This window comes from Triturus cristatus, chromosome 12 (assembly GCF_964204655.1).
Source record: "Triturus cristatus chromosome 12, aTriCri1.1, whole genome shotgun sequence".
Lineage (NCBI taxonomy): Eukaryota > Metazoa > Chordata > Amphibia > Caudata > Salamandridae > Triturus > Triturus cristatus.
This window is the reverse complement of record NC_140595.1, coordinates 819,670,985-819,693,731: the sequence shown is the minus strand read 5'-3', so window position 1 is coordinate 819,693,731 and position 22,747 is coordinate 819,670,985. Positions and strand designations below refer to the sequence as shown.

The window sequence follows — 22,747 nt, the reverse complement described above, 5'->3', positions numbered from 1 at the left end:
TGCCCAAGGCACACACCTGCCGCTGCCCACGACACACACCTGCCGCTGCCCACGGTACACACCTGCTGCTGCCCAAGGCGCACACCTGCCGCTCTCCGCGGCACACACCTGCCGCTGTTCACGGCACACACCTGCCGCTGCCCACAGCACACACCTGCCGCTACCCACAGCATACACCTGCCGCTGCCCATAGCACACACCTGCTGCTGCCCAAGGCACACACCTACCGCTGCTCACGGCACACACTTGCCGCTGTCCACGGCACATACCTGCCTCTGCCCACGGCACACACCTGCCTCTGCCCACAGCACACACCTGCCTCTGCATACAGCACACACCTGCCGCTGTCCACGGCACACACCTGCCGCTGCCCACAGCACACACCTGCCGCTGCCCACAGCACACACCTGCCGCTGCCCACAGCACACACCTGCCGCTGCCCACAGCACACACCTGCCGCTGCCCACGGCACACACCTGCCGCTGGTCACGACACACACCTGCCGCTACCCACAGCATACACCTGCCGCTGCCCATAGCACACACCTGCCGCTGCCCAAGGCACACACCTGCCGCTGCTCACGGCACACACTTGCCGCTGCCCAAGGCACACACTAGCCGCTGCCCACGGCACACACCTGCCGTTGCCCACGGCACACACCTGCTGCTGCCCAAGGCGCACACCTGCCGCTGTCCACGGCACACACCTGTCGCTGTCCGTGGCACACACCTGCCGCTGTCCGCTGCGCACACCTGCCGCTGTCCATGGCACACACCTGCCGCTGTCTAAGGCACACACCAGCTCCTGTCCGCTGCACAGACTGACTCCTGACCACAGTACACAACAGCCGCTGCCCATGGCACACACCAGCTACTGCTCACAACACACACTGGCTCCTTACCACGGCACACACCTGCCCACAGCACAAACCTGCCCACAACACACACCTGCCGCTGCCCATGGTACACACTGGCTCCTGCCCAAAGCACACATTGGCTCCTGACCACGACACACACCGGCTACTAACAACAACACACACCTGCCGCTGCCCACAGCACACACTAGTGCCTGCCCACGACACACATGCCACTGCCCATGGCACACACCGGCTCCTGTCTAAGGCATACACTGGTTCCTGCCCATGGTAGACACCGGCTCCTGTCCATGGTACACACCTGCCCATGGCACACACCGGCTACTCCCCATGGCACACAATGCCTCCTACTCACAGCACACACCTGCAGCTGTACAACAGCACACACCGGCTCCTCCCATAGCAAGCACAAGGTCCTGTCCACATCACACACTCCTCCCCATTGCACACACACACACACACACACACTCACATCCAGGGCATGCTTCGTTCCCAGTTGCTGTGCCTGTCTACATTACCTGACTCTCCGCCGGTACAGACAGACCCCAGTGATGGCGATGAGGATGACGGCGATGGGAACCAGCACTCCGATAAGGATGATCGTCACATTATCTGCAAAGTTATGTTATCTGTTAGTCTAGTGCTTAATACCATCTGTAAAGGCTCATGTGGCTTTAGGACTCTGGCCATCCTTTACTTTACCTAGGGCACTGGTTCACCGAGCTAAAGATCCCTTTCGAAAATGGCTTCCGCGTGTACTGCTGGTGTCAGAAGCCGTGTCTCGTATGTACTGCTAGTGCCGGGGGGGAGGGTCTCGTCTGTACTGCTGTTGCCGGGGGTCTGTCTCATGAGTACTGCTGGTGCCAGGGCTTTGTCTCATGTACAATTGGTGCCAAGAGCTTGGTCTTGTGTATGCTGTTGGTGCCAGGGTTTATGTGCGTGTGTACTGCTGGTGCCAGGGGTTGTGTCTTGTGTGTACTGTTGGTGCAAGGACTGTGTCTCATGTCTACTGCTGGCGCCAAGCTCTCGGTCTTCTGAGTTCTGCTGGTGCCAGGGGCTGTGCCTCATGTGTACTGCTGGTGCCAGAGCTATGTCTTGTGTACTGCTGGTGCCAGGAGCTTGGTCTTCTATGTACTGTTGGTGCCAGAGTTTGTGTGAGTGTGTACTGCTAGTGCCAGGGGCTGTGTCTTCTGTGTAACTGTTGGTGTCTGGGTCTGTGTCTCATGTGTACTGCTTGTGCCAGGAGTTGTGTCTTGTGTGTAATTGTTGGTGCCAGTGGCTGTGTCTCGTGTCTACTGCTGGTGCCAGGACTGTCTCGTGTCTAAAGCTGGTGCCAGGACTGTGTCTCGTGTCTACTGCTGGTGCCAGGACTGTGTCTCGTGTCTACTGCTGGTGCCAAGCTCTCGGTCTTCTGAGTTCTGCTGGTGCCAGGGGTTGTGCCTCATGTGTACTGTTGGTGCCAGGGCTATGTCTTGTGTACTACTGGTGCCAGCGCTGTGTCTTGTGTACAGTTGGTGCCAGGAGCTTGGTCTTCTGTGTACTGTTGGTGCCAAAGTTCGTGAGCGTGGATACTGCTAGTGTCATGGTCTGTGTCTTGTGTCTACTGCTCGTGTCAGGGTCTGTGTCGTGTGTCTACTGCTGGTGCCAGGGGCGGTGTTTTGTATGCACTGCTGATGCTGGGGCTGTGTCTCGTGTGTGCTGCAGGTGCCAGGGTTAGTCTCATGTGTACTGCTGGTGCCAGGGGCAGTGTCTTGTATCTACTGCTGGTGATAAGTGCTCTGTCTTGTATGTACTGCTGGTGCCAGGGGCGGTGTCTCCTGTCTACTGCTGGTGATAAGTGCTCTGTCTTGTATGTACTGCTGGTGCCAGGGGCGGTGCCTCCTGTCTACTGCTGGTGATAAGCGCTCTGTCTTGTATGTACTGTTGGTGCCAGGGGCTGGGTCTTGTGTGTACTGTTGGTGCCAGGGGCTGGGTCTTGTGTGTACTGTTGGTGCCAGGGGCTGGGTCTTGTGTGTACTGTTGGTGCCAGGGGCTGTGTCTTGTGTGTACTGTTGGTGCCAGGGGCTGGGTCTCGTTTGTACTGCCGGAGCTGGGGGATGTTTTTCACCCCATCTCAGTGACATCAGGAGCCCGTGGTCATGTCATGTGACAAGAGGGAGGAAGCAGGTAAAGGACTGGCGCAGGCATTGGTCCTTTTGGACTTATCTGCGACCTTTGACACGGTGGATCATTCGATGTGGCTCGCCTGTGTCGGGGCCACAGGTCTTCAGGGCTCAGCGTTAGACTGGGTGAAATCTGTCCTTCACGACGGCTCTCAGTCGGTCCGTCTTTCCTTTCTGCTCACAAAGGTCTGATTAAACTCTCTATCCCCCACTTATTTCATCTTTATATTCGCCCTCTGGTACATGTCCTACAGAAGCAGAGGGTGAAAATGTACATCTATGCGGATGACACGCAGCTGCTATTTAACATCGACAATACCCCGGAATCGATGCAGCTATTTCAAAACAGCATGCTAGAAAGGCGGGATTTGATGAACAGTCGTCAATTAAAGCTAAACTCGGATAAAATAAATTGTGATTGTGAATTGTGTGGGTCCCGGAGATGGGCTCAGCTCCTACACCCAAAAGAGTGGTTAAAAGTCTTGGAATCCTCATTGACGGGGCAGGTAGGAGCAGTGATCTCCGCGTGCTTTTTCCAACTCCGTAAAAAATGAAGAAAATTAGGAAATATTACCTTTGAAGCCATCATCCAGCTAATAACTGCCCTAATGATGTCCCGCGTGGATTATGCAGACGGAATCGATTGCCTGTGTATATTCCATTTCTGAAACGCGAGTCGGCGCTTTCTCTCTTGGTTGATTTATGTATTCAACTCATCGGACAAACACTGGATTGTAATTTGGTGTGTGTGTGTATTTGTTTGTTATTATTGTTTTTGTTTATTGTACATTTGTCCTGTCATTTGCTATGTTTTTCCAATTCATTATCACATTATGTTATTTGTTTTTCAGCAAGTTAGTTGGGCTCCTTTTCAAATGATGTGTAAATGATTTATACTTTTGATACTACAATTTGAAAATCATTGGTTTGTGGGACAATTGTATTTTTATCTTGGATGTATTACCTAATACTAAATTATTGATTTGGGACAAGTGTTTTCTGTTGTAACTGAATCAGAGGCTACAGATAGTTCACAATCAGGCAGCTAGCTTGGTTTGGCGCCAACCTAGATACAGCCATATTAAGCCTCTGATGGGAAAGTTACAATGGCTCTCTGTTGTCCAGCGGACTACTTTTACAACTGGTTGCATCGTTTTTTAATCACTCTATGAAAAAGCCCAGCTTTTGATTCGTCTGAGTTCAGATGCAATCTCAGATGGGCCCACCATAACCTGCTAGTTGTTCCCAAGTTTAAAAAGAAGAGACTGGGTGGTGCCGGATTCTCTGTGATGGGCCCACACCTATGGCACTCTCTCCTCCTTGACATTAGACCTAAAACAGTCTATCCGAGATTCAGGACACCCCTAAAAACCTGGCATTTTAAACCAGTTTATGGCTAAGTTTTTACATTGTGATCCCTGGTCTTACTTAGATCCATGAAACCTTTTTGGTGTACGTGCGCTTTATAAATGCTGGGTAAGATAACACCACATCCTGAGACTCTAAACCATCAATTGATCATTTATCGAATGCATTCTAAGCCTTTATTCCCATTCCTAGTGCACAGTGGGACTTGTGGTCCCGCACACATCTTTTATGCAATGTTTTCTGGGCTTGCACAAATGTGTTTATTCTCGTTGTAAATCATTTGGAGGATGGCAGCCCTTGTGCCACTTAGTATTCTGGTGCATTCTGGGATTTGCAAGCATTTGACAATTAGCTTGTCCCCCTTTCAACAGTCCCGAAAGGCACTTAAGTCACCTTTGACTATGGCACCGGGTGGATTCATTTTCCTCGCCTGCATAGGTGTGTTTCCTTCATGTTAGTCATACAGTGCTCTGCACAAATAGAGCACAAAGTGTACACCGTGACCTACAGAAACACTCTATCAAAACCTGCCCCATTCTGGAGTTTGCAGTCTCATGTTGAACCCTATCCTAATGCATTGTGGAGTACATAGGCCTGTGTTTTACCCCTACCCTCATGCATTCTGGAACATGTAGTTCTGTACTTTACCTCACCCTCATCTATTATGGCTCATGAAGTCATGTTGTTAGCGCCGCCATGTGCTCTGTGGCATGTAGTCCACACATCCTGGAGTTCATAATGCCTGTGGGACTTGTAGTCCTGTTTTTATAATGGAATAAACAAGACTACAAGTCCCAGATTTCAAAGAAAAAACCTGGACTGGACCAGCACATCATGTGCGAACCTGGGAAACTTGACAGGGATGCAATATATATCTTAAAGATGGAGGAAATCTTGGCGCCTATGAATTCCCCTGCCTTGACTTTTCCCCCGGATATTGGAGGACGTGAAATACCTCTAAATCAGGCCCTCTGCCCTCTCAGAGGGTCTGCGTGCTTCTGAACTCTGCTGTTGTTTGAGTGTTTTGCTGTGAGTACATTCTCAAAGCACTCTGCAACTAGGGTGTGTATGGAACAACTAACTAGAGACAAATGAAATCTACCTTTTGGAGTGTTGTGCTGGTTGTAAGAAATGCATTGTGGGGCTTGTAGTTCTGTTTATCTACTGTCAGACTTCCCTGCGCTAAAGGCCTTTTTTATGCACCTTGGGTGAACTGCACTACTCCCAATGCTTCCTGGGACTTGCAGTCCAGGGTTTAGTTTAGCACCACCATACTGCATATGCTGGGTTCCCAAGCCCTGTTCTCCACACATGTCTAAAGGGCTCCAGGGTGGCTGTCCAGCCTGCGTCTCCAGGGTTAACTCCGGCCCAAAAGCATTTTTGGAACTGAAGTCCTTGTCCTCCTCTCACAAAAGATGCATTCTAATGCTTATTGGGGCAGCTCGGATGGTTTAGGAGGGCTTCAGCTCTCCACTTAACCCTTAAAGTGCTGCTCTCAGCAACAGTAAAGCTCCAGGCGTGTCATTGCACTGCAAGGAATGTAGCCTTCACACTGCTCCCAACCATTTTTTTTAATGCGATTTTATATAGCGTGAACATTATCCGAAGGTGTCAGAGCGCTTTACAAAAGAACCAGTTGCGGTACATAAGGACTTTGGATGACATGAGTTACATAAGAGATACACACAGAAAAAAAAATTGCAAATGTACAAGTTGAAAAGTCACTCAAGGGAGAGATATAAACAGAAAAAAATTGCAAATATACAAGTTGTAAAGTCACTCAAGGAAGAGATACGAACTGAAAAACTCTAAAATCACATAGGAATGGTAGTGAGTACAAAGGTCTACTACATATACTAGTGGTTAGAGTTCTAAATGTACAAATAGTAAATTCACTCAGGATTACATTTTAACAGCTATTAGGTTTGTACCCATGTACCGTCCCTGAAAACAACTCTATTGTTCACACCAAGACTTACCAGTTGTTTCAGGACCAGGGAGAGGAGAGGGGCCCGGCGAGGGACCCGGCGAAGGGCCAGGCGAGGGGCCAAAGAGATCACTCTCGCACAGACTTCCGGTGTAACCCTGGTCACAGATGCAAGTAAAGTCTGCCGACTCTGACAGACAGGTTCCTCCATTCTGGCAGGGGATACTCAGGCATGGGCTGACTGCAAAGAAGCAGAGGGTAATCAATCACCGATGAGAGAGAAGAAGAGGGAAACCAATCACAGCTGTTAGATAGGAAGAGGAAAACCAATCACAGCTGTGAGAGATGAGGGAAACCAATCACAGCTGTGACAGAAGAAGAGGAAAACCAATCACACTTTTGAGAAATAATAGGGAAACCATTCAGAGTTGGAAGATATGATGAGACAGAGGTAAAACATCACAGCTGTAAGAGAATATGGGGCAGCGGTAAAACAGCACAGCTGTGAGAGATGAGATAAAGCAGTTAAAGGTGTGAGAGAAGAAGAGGGAAACCAATTCGAGCAGTGAGATACGGGGGATAACCAATCACAGATGTGACAGCAGAGACGGAAACCAATCACAGCTGTGAGAGAAGAAGACGGAAACTAATCACAGCTGTGAGATAGGAAGAGGGAAACCAATCACAGCCATGAGAGAAGAAGAGGGAAACCAATAACTGCTCTGAGAGAAGAGGGAAACCATTCACTGCTGTGAGGGAAGAGGGAAACCAATCACAACTGTGAGAGAAGAAGAGGGAAACCAATCACTGATGAGAAGAAAAGGGAAACCAATCACATCTGTGAGAGAAGAAGAGGAAAATCAATCACAGCTGTGAAAGAAGAAGGGAGAAAACAATCACAGCTGTGAGAGATGATGGAAAGCAATCACAGCTGTGACAGAAGAGGGAAACCAATCACAGCTGTGAGAGAAGAGGAAGAAAACCAATCACAACTGTGAGAGAAGAAGAGGGAAACCAATCACTGATGAGAAGAAAAGGTAAACCAATCACACCTGTGAGAGAAGAAGAGGGAAACCAATCACAGCTGTGAGAGATGAGGGAAACCAACCACAGCTGTGAGTCAAGAAGAGGGAAACCAATCACTGATGTGAGACATGAGGGAAACCAATCACAGCCGTGAGAGAAGAAGAGGGAAACCAATCACAGCTGTGAGAGAAGAAGATGGAAACCAATAATTGATGAGAAGACTAGGGAAACCAATCACAGATGAGAAGAAAAGGGAAACCAATCACACCTGTGAGAGCAGAAGATGGAAACTAATCACACCTGTGAAGGAAGAGGGAAACCAATCACAGCTGTGACAGAAGAAGAGGGAAACCAATCACACTTTTGAGAAAAAAAGAGGGGAACCATTCAGAGTTGTAAGATAGGATGAGAGAGAGGTAAAACATCACATCTGTGAGAGAGGAGGTAAAGCAGTCACAGTGGTGAGAAAAGAAAAAGAACCAATTCCAGCTGCGAGAGCAGAAGAGGGAAACCAATCACAGTTGTGAAAGAAGAGGAAAACAAATCACAGCTGTGAAAGAATAAGAGGAAAACCAATCACAGCTGTGAAAGAAGAAGAGAAAAAGCAATCACAGCTGTGACAGAAGAAGAGGGAAACCAATCACACTTGTGTGAAAAAAGAGGGAAACCAATCAGAGCTGTAAAATAGGATGAGACAGAGGTAAAACATCACAGCTGTGAGAGAAGATGGGGCAGCGGTAAAAGAGCACAGCTGTGAGAGAGGAGGTAAAGCACTCACAGCTGTGAGAAAAGAAAAAAAAAACAATTCCAGCTGTGAGAGCAGAAGAGGGAAACCAATCACAGCTGTGAAAGAAGAGGGAAACCAATCACAGCTGTGAAAGAAGAAGAGAAGAAGCAATCACAGCTGTGACAGAAGAAGAGGGAAACCAATCACACTTGGGTGAAAAAAGAGTGAAACCAATCAGAGCTGTAAAATAGGATGAGACAGAGGTGAAACATCACAGCTGTGAGAGAAGATGGGGCAGCGGTAAAAGAGCACAGCTGTGATAGATGAGATAAAGCAGTCACAGGTGTGTGAGAAGAAGAGGGAAACCAATTCCAGCACTGAGATGCGAGGGAAATCAATCGCAGCTGTGACAGCAGAGAGGGAAACCAATCACAGCTTTGAAAGAAGAAGAGGGAACCCAATCACAGCGGTGACAGAAGAGGAAAACCAATCACAGTTGTGACAGAAGAGGGAACCCAATCACAGCTGTGAAAGAAGAGGGAAACCAATCACAGCTGTGAAAGAATAAAAGGGAAAACAATCACAGCTGTGAAAGAAGAAGAGAAAAACCAATCACAGCTGTGACAGAAGAAGAGGGAAACCAATCATACTTGTGAGAAAAAAGAGGGAAACCAATCAGAGCTGTAAGATAGGATGAGACAGAGGTAAAACATCACAGCTCTGAGAGAAGATGGGGCAGCGGTAAAACTGCACAGCTGTGAGAGAAGAAGAGGGAAACCAATCACAGATGTGAATGAAGAAGACAGCATCCAATCACAGCTATGAGATAAGAAGAGGGAACCAATCACAGATGTGAGAGAAGAAGAGGGAAGCCAATCAAAGATGTGAGAAAAGAAGACAGAAACAAATCACAGCTGTGAGATAAGAAGAGGGAAACCAATCACAGATGTGAGAGAAGATGGAAACCAATCACAGCTGTGAGAGAAGAAGAGGGAAACAAATCACAGCTGTGAGAGAAAAAGAGGGAAACCAATCACAGATATGAGAGAAGAAGAGGGAAACCAATCACAGCTGTGAGATAAGAAGAGAGAAACCAATCACAGCTGTAAGAGAAGAAGAGGGAAACCAATCACAGCTGTGAGTGAAGAAGAGGGAAACCAATCAGGGATGTGAGAAGAAGAGGGATAACAATCAGAGCTGTAAGAAAGGATGAGGGAAATGTAAAATATCACAGCTGTAAGAGAAGATGGGGCAGACATAAAACAACACAGCTGTGGGAGCCACAGAGAGAAATGAGTCACAGCTGTGAGAGAAGAAGGGGGAAAACAATAACAGCTGTAAGAGATGAGGGAAACCAACCACAACTGTGAGAGATGAGAGAAAACAATCACAATTGTGAGAGAAGAAGGGGGAAACTGATCACAGCTGTGAGAGAAGAGGGAAAGTAATCACAGCTGTGAGAGAAGAAGAGGGAATCCAATCACAACTGTGAGAAGAAGGAAACCAATCAAAACTGTGAGATAAGAAGAGGAAAACCAATCGCAGCTGTGAGAGAAGAAGAGGAAAACCAATAGACAGCTGGGAGATAAGAAGTGGGAAACCAATCACAGCTGTGAGAAAAGAGGTTCACCAATCCCAGATGTGATATAAGAAGAGGAAAATCAATCACAGCTGTGAAAGATGAAAAGGGAACCTGAACACAGATGTGAGAGAAGAGGAAACCAATCACTGCTGTGAGATAAGAAGAGGGAAACCAATCACAGCTGTGAGATAAAGATGGAACTCAATCACTGCTGTGAGATTAGAAGAAGGAACCAATCACTACTGTGAGATAAGAAGCGGGAAACCAAAGACAGATGTGAGAGAAGAAGAGGGAAACCAATCATTGCTGTGAGTTAAGAATAGGGAAACCAATCGCAGATGTAAGAAGAGGGAAACCAATCACAGCTATGAGAGAAGAAGAGGGAAACCACTCACAACTGTGATAACATAAGGCAGAGGTAAAATATCCCAGTTGTGACAGACGAGGGAAAGCAACGCCAGGTGGGAGAGAAGAAGGGAAGCACTGATAGATGTGCAAAGATGTGGAAGAGGTAAAACATCACAGGTAGGACATACAATGAGGCAGAGGTAAACCATCCCAGGTATGAGATAAAAAGAGCCAGAAGTAAAAATAATCAAAGATGTGAGAGAAGATGGGGCAGAGGTAAAACTGCACAACTCCAGAGAAGAGGGACATCAATGGCAGGTGTGAGAGAAGGAGGAAAGCAATGACAGATGTGTGAAGATGCGGCAGAGGTAAAACATCACAGGTATGATGAGATAAGAAGAGCCAGAGGTAAAACATCAGAGCTGTGAGAGAAGAGGAGGTAGAGGTAAAACTGCACACCTGTGAGAGAAGAGAGAAATCGATGGCAGGTGTCAGAGAAGAAAAAGGAAAGCAATGACAAATGTGAGGAGATGAGGCTTAAGTAAAACAACACAGGTATGAGATGAAATGAGCCAGAGGTAAAACTCCAGAGGTGTGAGAAAAGAGCAGGGTACCCAATCACAACCCTTAGAGAAGATGAGGTAGAGGTAAACATCACAGCTGTGAGAGAAGAGGAGCAGGAATACCCGGTGAGAGAAGAAGGAAGCAATGATAGAAGTGAGAAGATGAGACAGAGGTAAAACATTACAGGTATGAGATAAGATGAGGCAGAGGTTGTGAAAGAAGACAGGGCAGAGGTAAAACGTCACAAGTATAAGATGAAGCAGAGGTAAAATTTCACAGCTGTGAGAGTTGGGATAGAGATGAAACTGCACAGCTATGGGAGAAAAGGGAAAGGCACGCCAGATGTGAGAGGAGAACTAGGAAAGCAATGACAGGTGTGAGAGGATGGAGTAAAGGTAAAACAGCACAGCTGTAAGAGACATTGAGGCAGAGGTAAAACAGCATAGGTGTGAGATAAGATGAGCAAGAGGTAAAACACCACAGATGCGAGATAAGGAGGAAAGCCAAAGCAGGTCTGAAAGTTGGTAGGGCAGAAGGAACCTAATGTAAAAGAATTAAAAGACGAAATTAGTCCAATAATGCACATTTTGGAAGGCGGACGGAAGCAATTGATTGATTAAAGCCAGCCCGGTGTATCCGAGACTGAGGGAAATTAAAGTACAGCGCGGGAAAGGAGACCCAGAAAAGCTCAAGGGAGGTAAAGTAACTCACGAAAGGGTAAAGTTACAGAGGACAACCAGTAACAGAGAGCAACATATGCAGAGGGGAATCAACATAAGAATGCCAAGGAGGCTGCTGGGAACCCAGAGTAGGACAAGCAGACCAAAGGCGACCAAAATAGAAAGTCATGGAGGCGAGGGAAGAAAGTGAAGGAGAATGAGGGGAACCAATAACACCAGCCGAAGGACCTCAATAGGAACCAGTAACATGAGCCCAGGAATGACAAGTGGGGGGAACAAAGTGAGTCTAAGGAGGCCCATGGCTACCAATCACAAGTGTGTAAAGTGGCAGAAAGGACTCGAAAATATGTGATAAGCAGCGGAAAGAACACCATGATGAGGTGACAGAAAAGAGGAGCCAATGGAAAACAAATCTTGTCTGAGGTGCAGGCCCATTTGCTAACAACTCTGGTTCACAGGATGTGTATGGTTATGTCTCTCTAGGTCTCAAATCCCATTGGTTGCTTTGCCTTGCATCCGCGAAGCTCACTCATTGGTTTCTGAAGGGATGCCACTTGGTGAAGGTTCAAACTTACCTTGATAACAGCCAAGGTTGAGGTTGTAGATGGTGCAAACCTCATTGGCCCCACATGAGGTTGGAGCGCATGAAACCACACCTGTATTGGTGCACGTGCAAAGCCTGGTACAGTCTGTGTCGTAGAAAGTTTCATTTATCTGAGGAGGGAGAACAAAAGTGATTGAAGAAATGTGTGGTCAATGACTGAAATTACCAGAGGCCTAGGCAAAGCAAGAAGGAGTAACGGAAGTTACGTAGAGAAAGGAGGGACCCTTGAGTCCTATGTAGAGAGAAGAGCGGCAACGGAGGCTTTTGCAGAGAAAGGAGGGACTCTTGAGAAGTAAGTAGCGAGTGGTGGGGCGCAGAAGACCTCTGAAGAGATAGGAGGCCATCACAAAGAAAGGATGTCTGCTGAGAGACTGCGAGGAGAGAGGAGTGACCTGTGGGGTCTTTGTGGCACTGGGGTCTATAGGGAGAATGGATGAATGCTTGAAGCATATGTAGAGAGAGGTGGGATACAGGATTACCCACAGAGAAAGGAGGGATGCATGAGGCATTCAGAATGAGGAGGGATGTGTGAGGCATTCAGAGAAAGGAGGGATGCGTGAGGCATTCAGGGAAAGGAGGGATGTGTGAGGCATTCAGGGAAAGGAGGGATGCGTGAGGCATTCAGAGAAAGGAGGGATGCGTGAGGCATTCAGAGGGAGGAGGGATGCGTGAGGCATTCAGAGAAAGGAGGGATGCGTGAGGCATTCAGAGAAAGGAGGGATGCGTGAGGCATTCAGAGGGAGGAGTGATGCGTGAGGCATTCAGAGGGAGGAGGGATGCGTGAGGCATTCAGGGGGAGGAGGGATGCATGAGGCATTCAGGGAAAGGAGGGATGCGTGAGGCATTCAGAGAAAGGAGGGATGTGTGAGGCATTCAGGGAAAGGAGGGATGCGTGAGGCATTCAGAGAAAGGAGGGATGCGTGAGGCATTCAGAGGGAGGAGGGATGCGTGAGGCATTCAGAGAAAGGAGGGATGCGTGAGGCCTTCAGAGAAAGGAGGGATGCGTGAGGCATTCAGAGGGAGGAGTGATGCGTGAGGCATTCAGAGGGAGGAGGGATGCGTGAGGCATTCAGGGGGAGGAGGGATGCATGAGGCATTCAGGGAAAGGAGGGATGCGTGAGGCATTCAGGGAAAGGAGGGATGCATGAGGCATTCAGAGAAAGGAGGGATGCGTGAGGCATTCAGAGAAAGGAGGGATGCGTGAGGCATTCAGGGAAAGGAGGGATGCGTGAGGCATTCAGAGAAAGGAGGGATGCGTGAGGCATTCAGGGAAAGGAGGGATGCGTGAGGCATTCAGAGGGAGGAGGGATGCGTGAGGCATTCAGGGGGAGGAGGGATGCGTGAGGCATTCAGGGAAAGGAGGGATGCGTGAGGCATTCAGAATGAGTAGGGATGTGTGAGGCATTCAGAGAAAGGAGGGATGCGTGAGGCATTCAGAGAAAGGAGGGATGTGTGAGGCATTCAGGGAAAGGAGGGATGCGTGAGGCATTCAGAGAAAGGAGGGATGCGTGAGGCATTCAGAGGGAGGAGGGATGCGTGAGGCATTCAGAGAAAGGAGGGATGCGTGAGGCATTCAGAGAAAGGAGGGATGCGTGAGGCATTCAGAGGGAGGAGGGATGCGTGAGGCATTCAGAGGGAGGAGGGATGCGTGAGGCATTCAGGGGGAGGAGGGATGCGTGAGGCATTCAGGGAAAGGAGGGATGCGTGAGGCATTCAGGGAAAGGAGGGATGCATGAGGCATTCAGAGAAAGGAGGGATGCGTGAGGCATTCAGAGAAAGGAGGGATGCGTGAGGCATTCAGGGAAAGGAGGGATGCGTGAGGCATTCAGAGAAAGGAGGGATGCGTGAGGCATTCAGAGGGAGGAGGGATGCGTGAGGCATTCAGAGGGAGGAGGGATGCGTGAGGCATTCAGGGGGAGGAGGGATGCGTGAGGCATTCAGGGGGAGGAGGGATGCGTGAGGCATTCAGGGAAAGGAGGGATGCATGAGGCATTCAGAGAAAGGAGGGATGCGTGAGGCATTCAGAGAAAGGAGGGATGCGTGAGGCATTCAGGGAAAGGAGGGATGCGTGAGGCATTCAGGGAAAGGAGGGATGCATGAGGCATTCAGGGAAAGGAGGGATGCGTGAGGCATTCAGGGAAAGGAGGGATGCGTGAGGCATTCAGGGAAAGGAGGGATGCGTGAGGCATTCAGAGAAAGGAGGGATGCATGAGGCATTCAGGGAAAGGAGGGATGCGTGAGGCATTCAGGGAAAGGAGGGATGCGTGAGGCATTCAGGGAAAGGAGGGATTTATTTATTTATTTATTTAGCGACTTGTAAAGCGCCTGGTGACCCGAGGGCATCCCCGCGCTAGGGATGCGTGAGGCATTCAGGGAAAGGAGGGATGCGTGAGGCATTCAGGGAAAGGAGGGATGCGTGAGGCATTCAGGGAAAGGAGGGATGCGTGAGGCATTCAGGGAAAGGAGGGATGCGTGAGGCATTCAGGGAAATGAGGGATGCGTGAGGCATTCAGAGAAAGGAGGGATGCATGAGGCATTCAGGGAAAGGAGGGATGCGTGAGGCATTCAGGGAAAGGAGGGATGCGTGAGGCATTCAGGGAAAGGACGGATGATGGAGGCTTAGGTAGGAAGAAGAGTCATGTAGGAGGCTTACAAAAACAAAGGAGGGGTTCAGGTGGGTCTATGTACAGAGAAGAGAGGTTGAATAGGCTTATGTAGAGATAGAAGAGATTCTAGAGACCCATTGTGAGAAGTTGGCCTGGTATATGCCGTCCACTAGTTATAGTGGGCACCTTGCACCGGTCCAAACAACCCTTATTGATGATAGGTTAAAGACAACCTTATTTGAAAGCTATCCTAGTGGTAGCTATGTAGTGTAAGGCAGCTTGTTATACCAGTCTATATTCTCTTGAATATGAAAGGAGGACCACACCAGGTATATATATAAAATATATGTATTTATTACTAAACACACCCTGCTAGTCTCTTTATGAGGCTAGAGGTCAAAGCACATATGTTACACTTAATATATCACAGTAGATTAGCACAATATACATTAGGCCCTAGGGGCGAACCAAACCATATATTAAGAAAGTGGTATAAGAACCACGACCTGACTAGACACAAGGCCTTGAGCCTGTAGAATCACTGGGACCTCAAGGAACCACACAAGGTAGTGACACAGGGGACCCACAGGGACTGTATGCACTGTGAGAACACAACCGCGAGATCCGTTAGCTTCTATGGGGAAAGTCACGGATGGAATTCTAAAGTTTAAGGACACTTAGGAGAGGACTTTGAGCAAACCCCTTTAGACTTAGGGGGTTCTATGGCCAACACCCATGGGAGCACCAGAGTACTCGAGTTACCTCACCCAGGGAAGCCGGGTGCATAGGTGTCAAATGGTGTCGGGTCGCGTTGTCGTTTTCAATGGCGACCTGCTGCAAAGTGCTGCTGCCGGGAAGAAGAGAAGTGTCCGAAGAGATCCAAGGCTAGATCGAAGATGTGAAGAATCTGAAAGCAGAGGGGACAGAGTCTGGGTCACTTACCAGTGACCAGGGGCACGATAGACGAATGCCCACCGATGTCGGGTGCTTCAGGTGCGAAGAGGGGAAGCTTGACTCTTCAGCCACAAGGACCAGGAGGCATCGACGATGACCAGGAGCTGGATTCGAGCTGTCCCATGAAGGATGTCGAGTGCTGCAGTGTCGGTGCCCGGATTGGACACAACAAGCCTTGGCAAAAGCAACCCACGCAGGAAGAGAAAAGATGCTTCGGTGCGGACCAAGAAGGTCCTGGGGACTCCACAAGCGATGGAGAGTCAGGGCACTTCTGGAGCAACCAGGGAAGCCCAATTAAAGTTAAAGTTGCCTTCACAGGGACCCACCAGTCGACGGACCAGGGATCGCGAAGGTACCTCGAGCTAGAACACAAAGGGCCGGCTCACGGAACACTCGTGGAGTGTAGGTCAGCAATCTTCGGTGTAAAAAGTGCTCGGGGTCTGGGATACAAGTAACCCAATGCACAGCCTCAAGGGACGTCAAGAAGCTAATGCACTCGCAAATGTGCACGGTGAACAGGGGTTCCGTTTCCACGGTACCCATGAGGGCTACAGGTCTCAGCTTTGCTGGGGACTCGGGTCAGCCTCTGGGAAGTCTGGAAACCCACCTCCTGTGTTGCAAATACTTCGGAGTCCGGCGGGAGCTTAGGAGATGCAAACCGGGCATCTTTGGTGCCTGCCTTGCAGGGGAGTAACTCCTTTACTCCAAGGGAGATTCTTCTGTCATCTAGTTATGTCGATCGTCGAAGTTCCGGGATTTCTGTGTCAGAGTTTCGTCCAGGTGTAATCTAAAATCCTGTAGTCAGGTGTTCCTTCGTTATACCCAAGGAAGAGGTTGGACTAACTCTGGGGACCAACCTATGGGAGGGTTTGGAAAGAGGGGTGGCTACACCGATTTCCTTAGTCCAGTTTTGCACCAGAGCAGGGGCTGGTAACCCCTGCAACCGGTTTGAGCTGGACTATGCACAGGGACACCAAATGTGCCCCCAGTGCAGACTTCAAAGCACTCTCGGAGTGCACCCACCCAGCTCCAATCCACTAAAGCCTGTCTGGGAGGTGATAACACCTCCCTGTGACAGGAAACCTACTGTCCAGGCCTCCCATGCCGGAGTTTCAGTCAGCAGCAGGAGGCCAGGCTTGTGTCTGTGGCTGGCAGCATCCATTTTGTGATGCCAGGGCTCTGTTAGCTGGTACCGGGTATGCCGGTGCTGTCATGTCTCTCCCTCTAGAGGGGTGGGATCATACTCCCACACCAGTTACTGGTGTGGGGGTATGATTCCAAGGTGTTTGACACCAAACACGACATGTTTCCGTGCAGCCATCCCAAAGTTAGCATTTACCGTGAAGTTATAATGCACTTAAGGGTATATGGTCAGGCTGCATCACAGACAACCCTGTAGAATAGATTCCGAAGGCTGCAGAGGGGCTCAGCTCATGCATAGGCACCCTCTCATATAAAACCAAGCACCCTGCCTTCAGGATTGATAAGGCCTACTATAGGGGTGACTGATAGGTTTGTATGTGCAGTGATAGGGTGAGATATAGTGAACCTATATCTCAGTAAGGGGTGCATGCACAACCTCACTCTGTAGCAGTCCTGTGGTGTCATTTTGGAAGGCTTCCCAGGGGTTGCATAATACATGCTGCAGCCCCTGGTAGGCCTCTGGGGTACCTATGCCTTGGGTACATAGTATACCATATACTAGGGACTTATAAGAGTACCCCAGAATCCCAATCTGGAGTCTACCTAAAGTACTTGTAATTAATTTAAGGGAGAAAGCAGATAGGCTGGGGTCCTGAATAGCAGGATCCCAGCCAAACTAAGTCGAAAACCAGCAAAACACCAGGAAAAAAGTGGGGGCAACCATGTAGTCAGATTCCACGTTCCTACACCCATGAGGAGAATGGAGGGGCAAATGAGGCTTATGTAGAGAGGGGAAGAAGGTTTAGAGAACTGGGAGGAGGAGGTGGGAAGATGCAAACACAGTTGTGGAGAAGAAAAGGAGAGAAATGGGGAAAAGAAAGTGAGCGTGATGGGGAGAGGAAATGGAGGGTGATGGGGAGAGGAAATGGAGGGTGATGGGGAGAGGAAAAGGATGGTGATGAGGAGAGGAAAAGGAGGGTGATGGGGGAGAGGAAAGGGAGGGTGATGGGAGAAGAAAGTGAGGGCGATGGGTGAGAGGAAAGGAGGGTGATGGGGAGAGGAAAAGGAGGGTGATGGGGAGAGGAAAAGGAGGGTGATGGGGAGAGGTAAATGAGGGTGACGGGGAAGAGGAAAAGGAGGGTGATGGGGAGAGGAAAAAGAGGGTGATGGGGAGAGGAAAAGGAGGGTGATGGGGAGAGGAAAGGGAGGGTGATGGGGCGAGGAAAAGGAGTATGATGGGGGAGAGGAATGGGAGGGTGATGGGGAGAAGAAAGTGCAGGTGATGGAAGGAAAGCAGGCAAACACTGTATTTCTAGAGCATAATTCTGCAGCTGAAGTCAGTGAAGAGGAGATGTAGAACTCTAGGAACAACCATACCATGAAGACCTACTATTACTGTAACTACTTAGAGCTGCCAATGGAGACCAACAGCTGCCCCTGTGGGCTGCCCTCCTGGAAATGCAGATCTTCAAGACTGGGTCTCACAGGAAACAACTCCCAGCTGAATCTATACTCTGGTCTTCAAAAGATCCAACTGGTGCAAGCCAATTGCTGTCACCACCAAGAGACGTGGTGGCCTACACACAAAGGCACTGCTTGTCTCCTTGAGAAGAACCCTGCCAGCAAGCATTATGCCTTTAGGGTCAGCTTTGTCCACCCGTCTCCACCCAGCCACAAAGACCACCCTCAGATGCCCCCCTCACAGGACATACCATGTAATACTTGCTGTTGAAGAGGGCACCACACTGGCTGTAGGGCACACAGTCAGGTCCGCTCAGCACGTATCCTTTATCGCACTCGCAGCCCTCGACACAGGGCTCATTGCACTCAGACGGGGCGGCCAAGTTGGCACAGGTTGCAGGGCACGCTGACATGCAGGGCTTGTAGGTACTGTGTGGTGGGCACGTCAGGGCTAGAGTTGAAAAAAGGGCAGTGTTAGAAGGTAGTTTTCAATCTCACAACCCTGCCTGGAGGTCACAGGGGAGACCTGGGGTGTACAGGTAAGCCCCTGCCTTTGATATAGTCAACCTTCTGGAGACACGAATGCTTCAGCATACATGGGAAATGGAAACACAACTGAGATTGTCACAAGAGGCACAAATACAGGTAAGAGGCAACACAACAGGCACAAAATATGAGAAGGATAGAGTAAGATCTACAAATAAGCAGATACGCAACCTGAAATGGGCATAACAGGCACAAATCAACACAAGCACACTAGCCATGAAAGGGGCTCAGACACATCCATGTAACTGAAACCGGCATCAAGGGAGACAAGTGATGGGCAGCTGGTAATGGTACCAAGGACAATATCTGCTTGTCAGCTGAAAAGGGCTCTGAAGACAAGTGCTGGGCAGCTGAACTGAAGATGGCACCACAGCTGATGCGCGCTGTGCAACTGAAGATGGCACTGAGGACCAGACACTCTGTGTAACTGAAGATGGCACTGCAGATGATGCTCGCTGTGCAACTGAAGATGGCACTGAGGACCAGAAGGCCTGAGTAACTGAAGATGGCACCGCAGCTAATGCTCGCTGTGCAACTGAAGATGGTACCGAGGACCAGAAGCTCTGAGTAACTGAAGATGGCACTGCAGCTGATGAGCGCTGTGCAACTGAACATGGCACTGAGGACCAGAAGGCCTGAGTAACTGAAGATGGCACCGCAGCTAATGCTCGCTGTGCAACTGAAGATGGTACTGAGGACCAGACACTCTGTGTAACTGAAGATGGCACCGCAGCTGCTGAGCGCTGTGCAACTGAACATGGCACTGAGGACCAGAAGCTCTGAGTAACTGAAGATGGCACCGCAGCTGATGAGCGCTGTGCAACTGAACATGGCACTGAGGACCAGAAGCACTGAGTTACTGAAGATGGCACTACATTGGATGCACGCTGTGCAACTGAAGTTGATACGCCATGCTACAAAGGAGGATATTCGCTGGGTTGCCCAAAATGGCACCAAGGATGACACATGCTAAAGCAACCACACATGGTACCCGAGACGATACATGGTGCAGCTGAAAATGGCACTGAGGGTAATATATGGAGGGCAAATGAAAATGGTATTGAGAAAGATATACCCTGGACAACTGAATATGACCATGAGGATGATATACACCGGACAACTGAATATGGCTGAGGATATGTGCTGGGCAACTGACTATGACTCTGAGGATGATATGCGCTGGGCAAATGAATATAATTCAGGATGATATGCGTTGTGCAACTGAATATGACTCTGAGGATGATATGTGCTGGTCAACTGAATATGACTCTGAGGATGATATGTGCTGGGCAACTGAATATGACTGAGTAAGATGTGCACTGGACAACTGAATATGACTCCGAGGATGATATGCGCTGGGCAACTGAATATGACTCTGAGGATGATATGTGCTGGGCAACTGAATATGACTCCGAGGATGATATGCGCTGGTCAACTGAATATGACTCTGAGGATCATATGCGCTGGGCAACTGAATATGACTCTGAGGATGATATGTGCTGGGCAACTGAATATGACTGAGTAAGATGTGTACTGGACAACTGAATATGACTCCGAGGATGATATGCTCTGGGCAACTGAATATAACTGAGAATGATATGCACTGGGCAACTGAATATGACTCTGAGGATAATATGCGCTGGACAACTGATGATGACTAGGGATGATATGCACTGGACAACTGAATACAGCGCTGAGGATAATATGTGCTGGGCAACTGAATATGACTAAGGATGATATCCACTGGATAACAGAACTTCTTTTTTTTTTACAGAGTTTTATATAGCGCGAACTTGACCCGAATCGGGTATCAGAGCGCTTTACATAGCACCAGTTGCATTACATGAGGACACATTCATTTATTTTTTTTGTTAGGCACGGGGAGATTAAGTGATTTTCCCAGAATCACAGGATGTTCAGCGTCATTACCGAGACTCGAACCCAGTTCCCCAGGTCCGAGGTCGAGCGCCCTAGCCGTTAGGCCAACTCCTCTCTCCTGAATGACTGAGGATGATATGAGCGGGACAAATGAATATGATTTTGAGTACGATATGCAGTAGACAGCTAATAATGGGACAAAAGTCTTGACTAAAAGTGTTTTTTAATGGTGTTTGATGAAAAAACGACCCCAATAAAGTGAAATATACATATTTGTGTATTCCTCACCGTGTAGTCCCAAGCGTGTGATATAATCTTCCTTGTTACTACTCTTTGGTCCTTGAATAATTCTGGTGAGTGTACAATCTATACCATAACCCTTACTTACTGTAGGAGCACAGGATATCCCGTTAGAGCCACCTACCCACCTTCTACATTGGAGGCATAGAGAGCAACACAGAGAGCCACACAGGACACACAAGAAACCGTTACACACAGCGCAAACTCTGACGCAGGTTAACAGGCCCAAGAAAAGCAAACAGGAGTAGACCAAGATGAACACAAGCACAAACAGCACAAAGACATTACCTTTGTACAACAGAGTTTTGTTGTTTCCCACGTGCTACCCAAGGCAACTGAACTAACTTTGGGAACCTCTGCAGGATGAAAGGTCTGAGTGGGCCCATTGTGAGTTGAATCTGTGCCCATGAGGTCAAAGACAGATCTGTGAATGGTGTGCATTAATCCACTGACTGACCAGACCCAGTATATACATAGTGATACACACTTAAAAGCACAGAAGAAAAATGACACAGACACCTACACAAACAAAATAGGTACAATGTCCTAAAAGTACAGAACTCAAGGATACATCCATATACAGATACATAAAAGCACATATGACAAAATGGAATATGGGTACACAAACACACACAAGTGCACTGACACCGAAAAGCACAGAAGACAAACCCATAATATAACATGTGTATCTGTAAGGCACATGTTCACCCAGGGGCATCTTGGCGTTGAATGTCAGATATTTATTGTTACCCAAATCAATGGTAGTCATTTTATTGACCACAGAAGGATGAAAGACTGAGTGGACCTGCTGGGATTTGAATTTATGACCATGAGGTTGAACACAGGCCTCTCCAGTGGATGCATTAGCCCGCTAAGCCACTTGACCCAGACCCAAGTACTGATGTTTCAAAGCACAGAAAACAACATGGGCTGTGAGGAAGGAAAATGCTACTTACCTAGTATGCATCTGTTCTTAGCATATAGAGCTGTAGAGTCATATGCTGTGCATAGATGGCCATCTAGTGTTGGGTCCGGATGTTTGCACTTTGTTTTTCTTTGAAGAAGTCTTCCCAGTCACGAGGTAGGTGACTCCTCCTTTTGCTGATAGTGCGCATGGGCATCGACTCCATTTGTTTTCCCGCAGAGGGTGAGAATGGAGTTAGTAAGAGTAGTAAAAGAAGATGTCCATGAATGCATGTATCTAAGTAAGATGTTACTGCAACAGGTATAGGTACCTGGGGAGGCGGGTGGTCGCATATGACTCTACAGCTCTGTATGCCAAGAACAGATGCATACTGGGTAAGTAGCATTTTATATAGCAGTTATCTCCCAAAGCGGTGGCTAACCTGTAGCTGTTGCAGCGGTCTGAAATAGTGTTCGTAAAACTGCCTGGCCCACTCTAGCTTGTTGTCTTGCTAACACATCTACACAATAGTGTTTTGTGAATGTGTGAGGTGTAGACCATATTGCAGCTTTGCATATGTCATCTATGGGTATATTTCCTAAGAATGCCATAGAAGCCCCCAGTTTGCATGTAGAGTGTTCTCTAGGGGGAATTGTTAATGTTTGTTTTGCTTTTGCATAGCATATTTGAATGCACTTGACTATCCCCCTTGCAATACCTGATTTTGATATGGGATTGCCCTTGTTTGGTGGAGCAAAAGCGACAAAGAGTTGATTGGTGTTATGGAAAGGTTTTGTCCTTTCTATGTAATAAAGCAATGCTCTCTTCACATCTAATGTCTGTAGGGCACGTTCTGCCACTGAATCTGGTTGAGGGAACAACACAGGTAACTCAACAGATTGGATGATATGAAAAGCAGAAATGACTTTATGAAGGAATTTAAGATTAGCCCGAAGAACCACTTTATTTTGGTACATTTGTAAAAAGAGTTCTTCTATAGTTAATGCCTGAAGCCCACCCACTCTTGTGAGTGTTGTAATAGCAACGAGGAGAGCAACCTTCCATGTGAGAAATTGCAGTTCAAATTTAAGCA

At 48.5% G+C, this 22,747-nt stretch overlaps 1 protein-coding gene across 1 annotated transcript in view; it reads right to left on the bottom strand.

The window, feature by feature from the left end:
• The window catches only part of LOC146782980 (IgGFc-binding protein-like), a 334,560-nt gene that overhangs the window by 10,394 nt on the left and 301,419 nt on the right, over positions 1 to 22,747 (bottom strand). Inside the window, exons 88-91 of the mRNA XM_085639314.1 lie at positions 18,278 to 18,477; positions 11,834 to 11,972; positions 6,384 to 6,572; positions 1,393 to 1,486 (exon numbers count right to left, since the gene is read on the bottom strand). Of these exons, the coding sequence (XP_085495440.1) occupies positions 1,393 to 1,486; positions 6,384 to 6,572; positions 11,834 to 11,972; positions 18,278 to 18,477 (622 nt within the window). The remainder of the gene's footprint in view (positions 1 to 1,392; positions 1,487 to 6,383; positions 6,573 to 11,833; positions 11,973 to 18,277; positions 18,478 to 22,747) is intronic.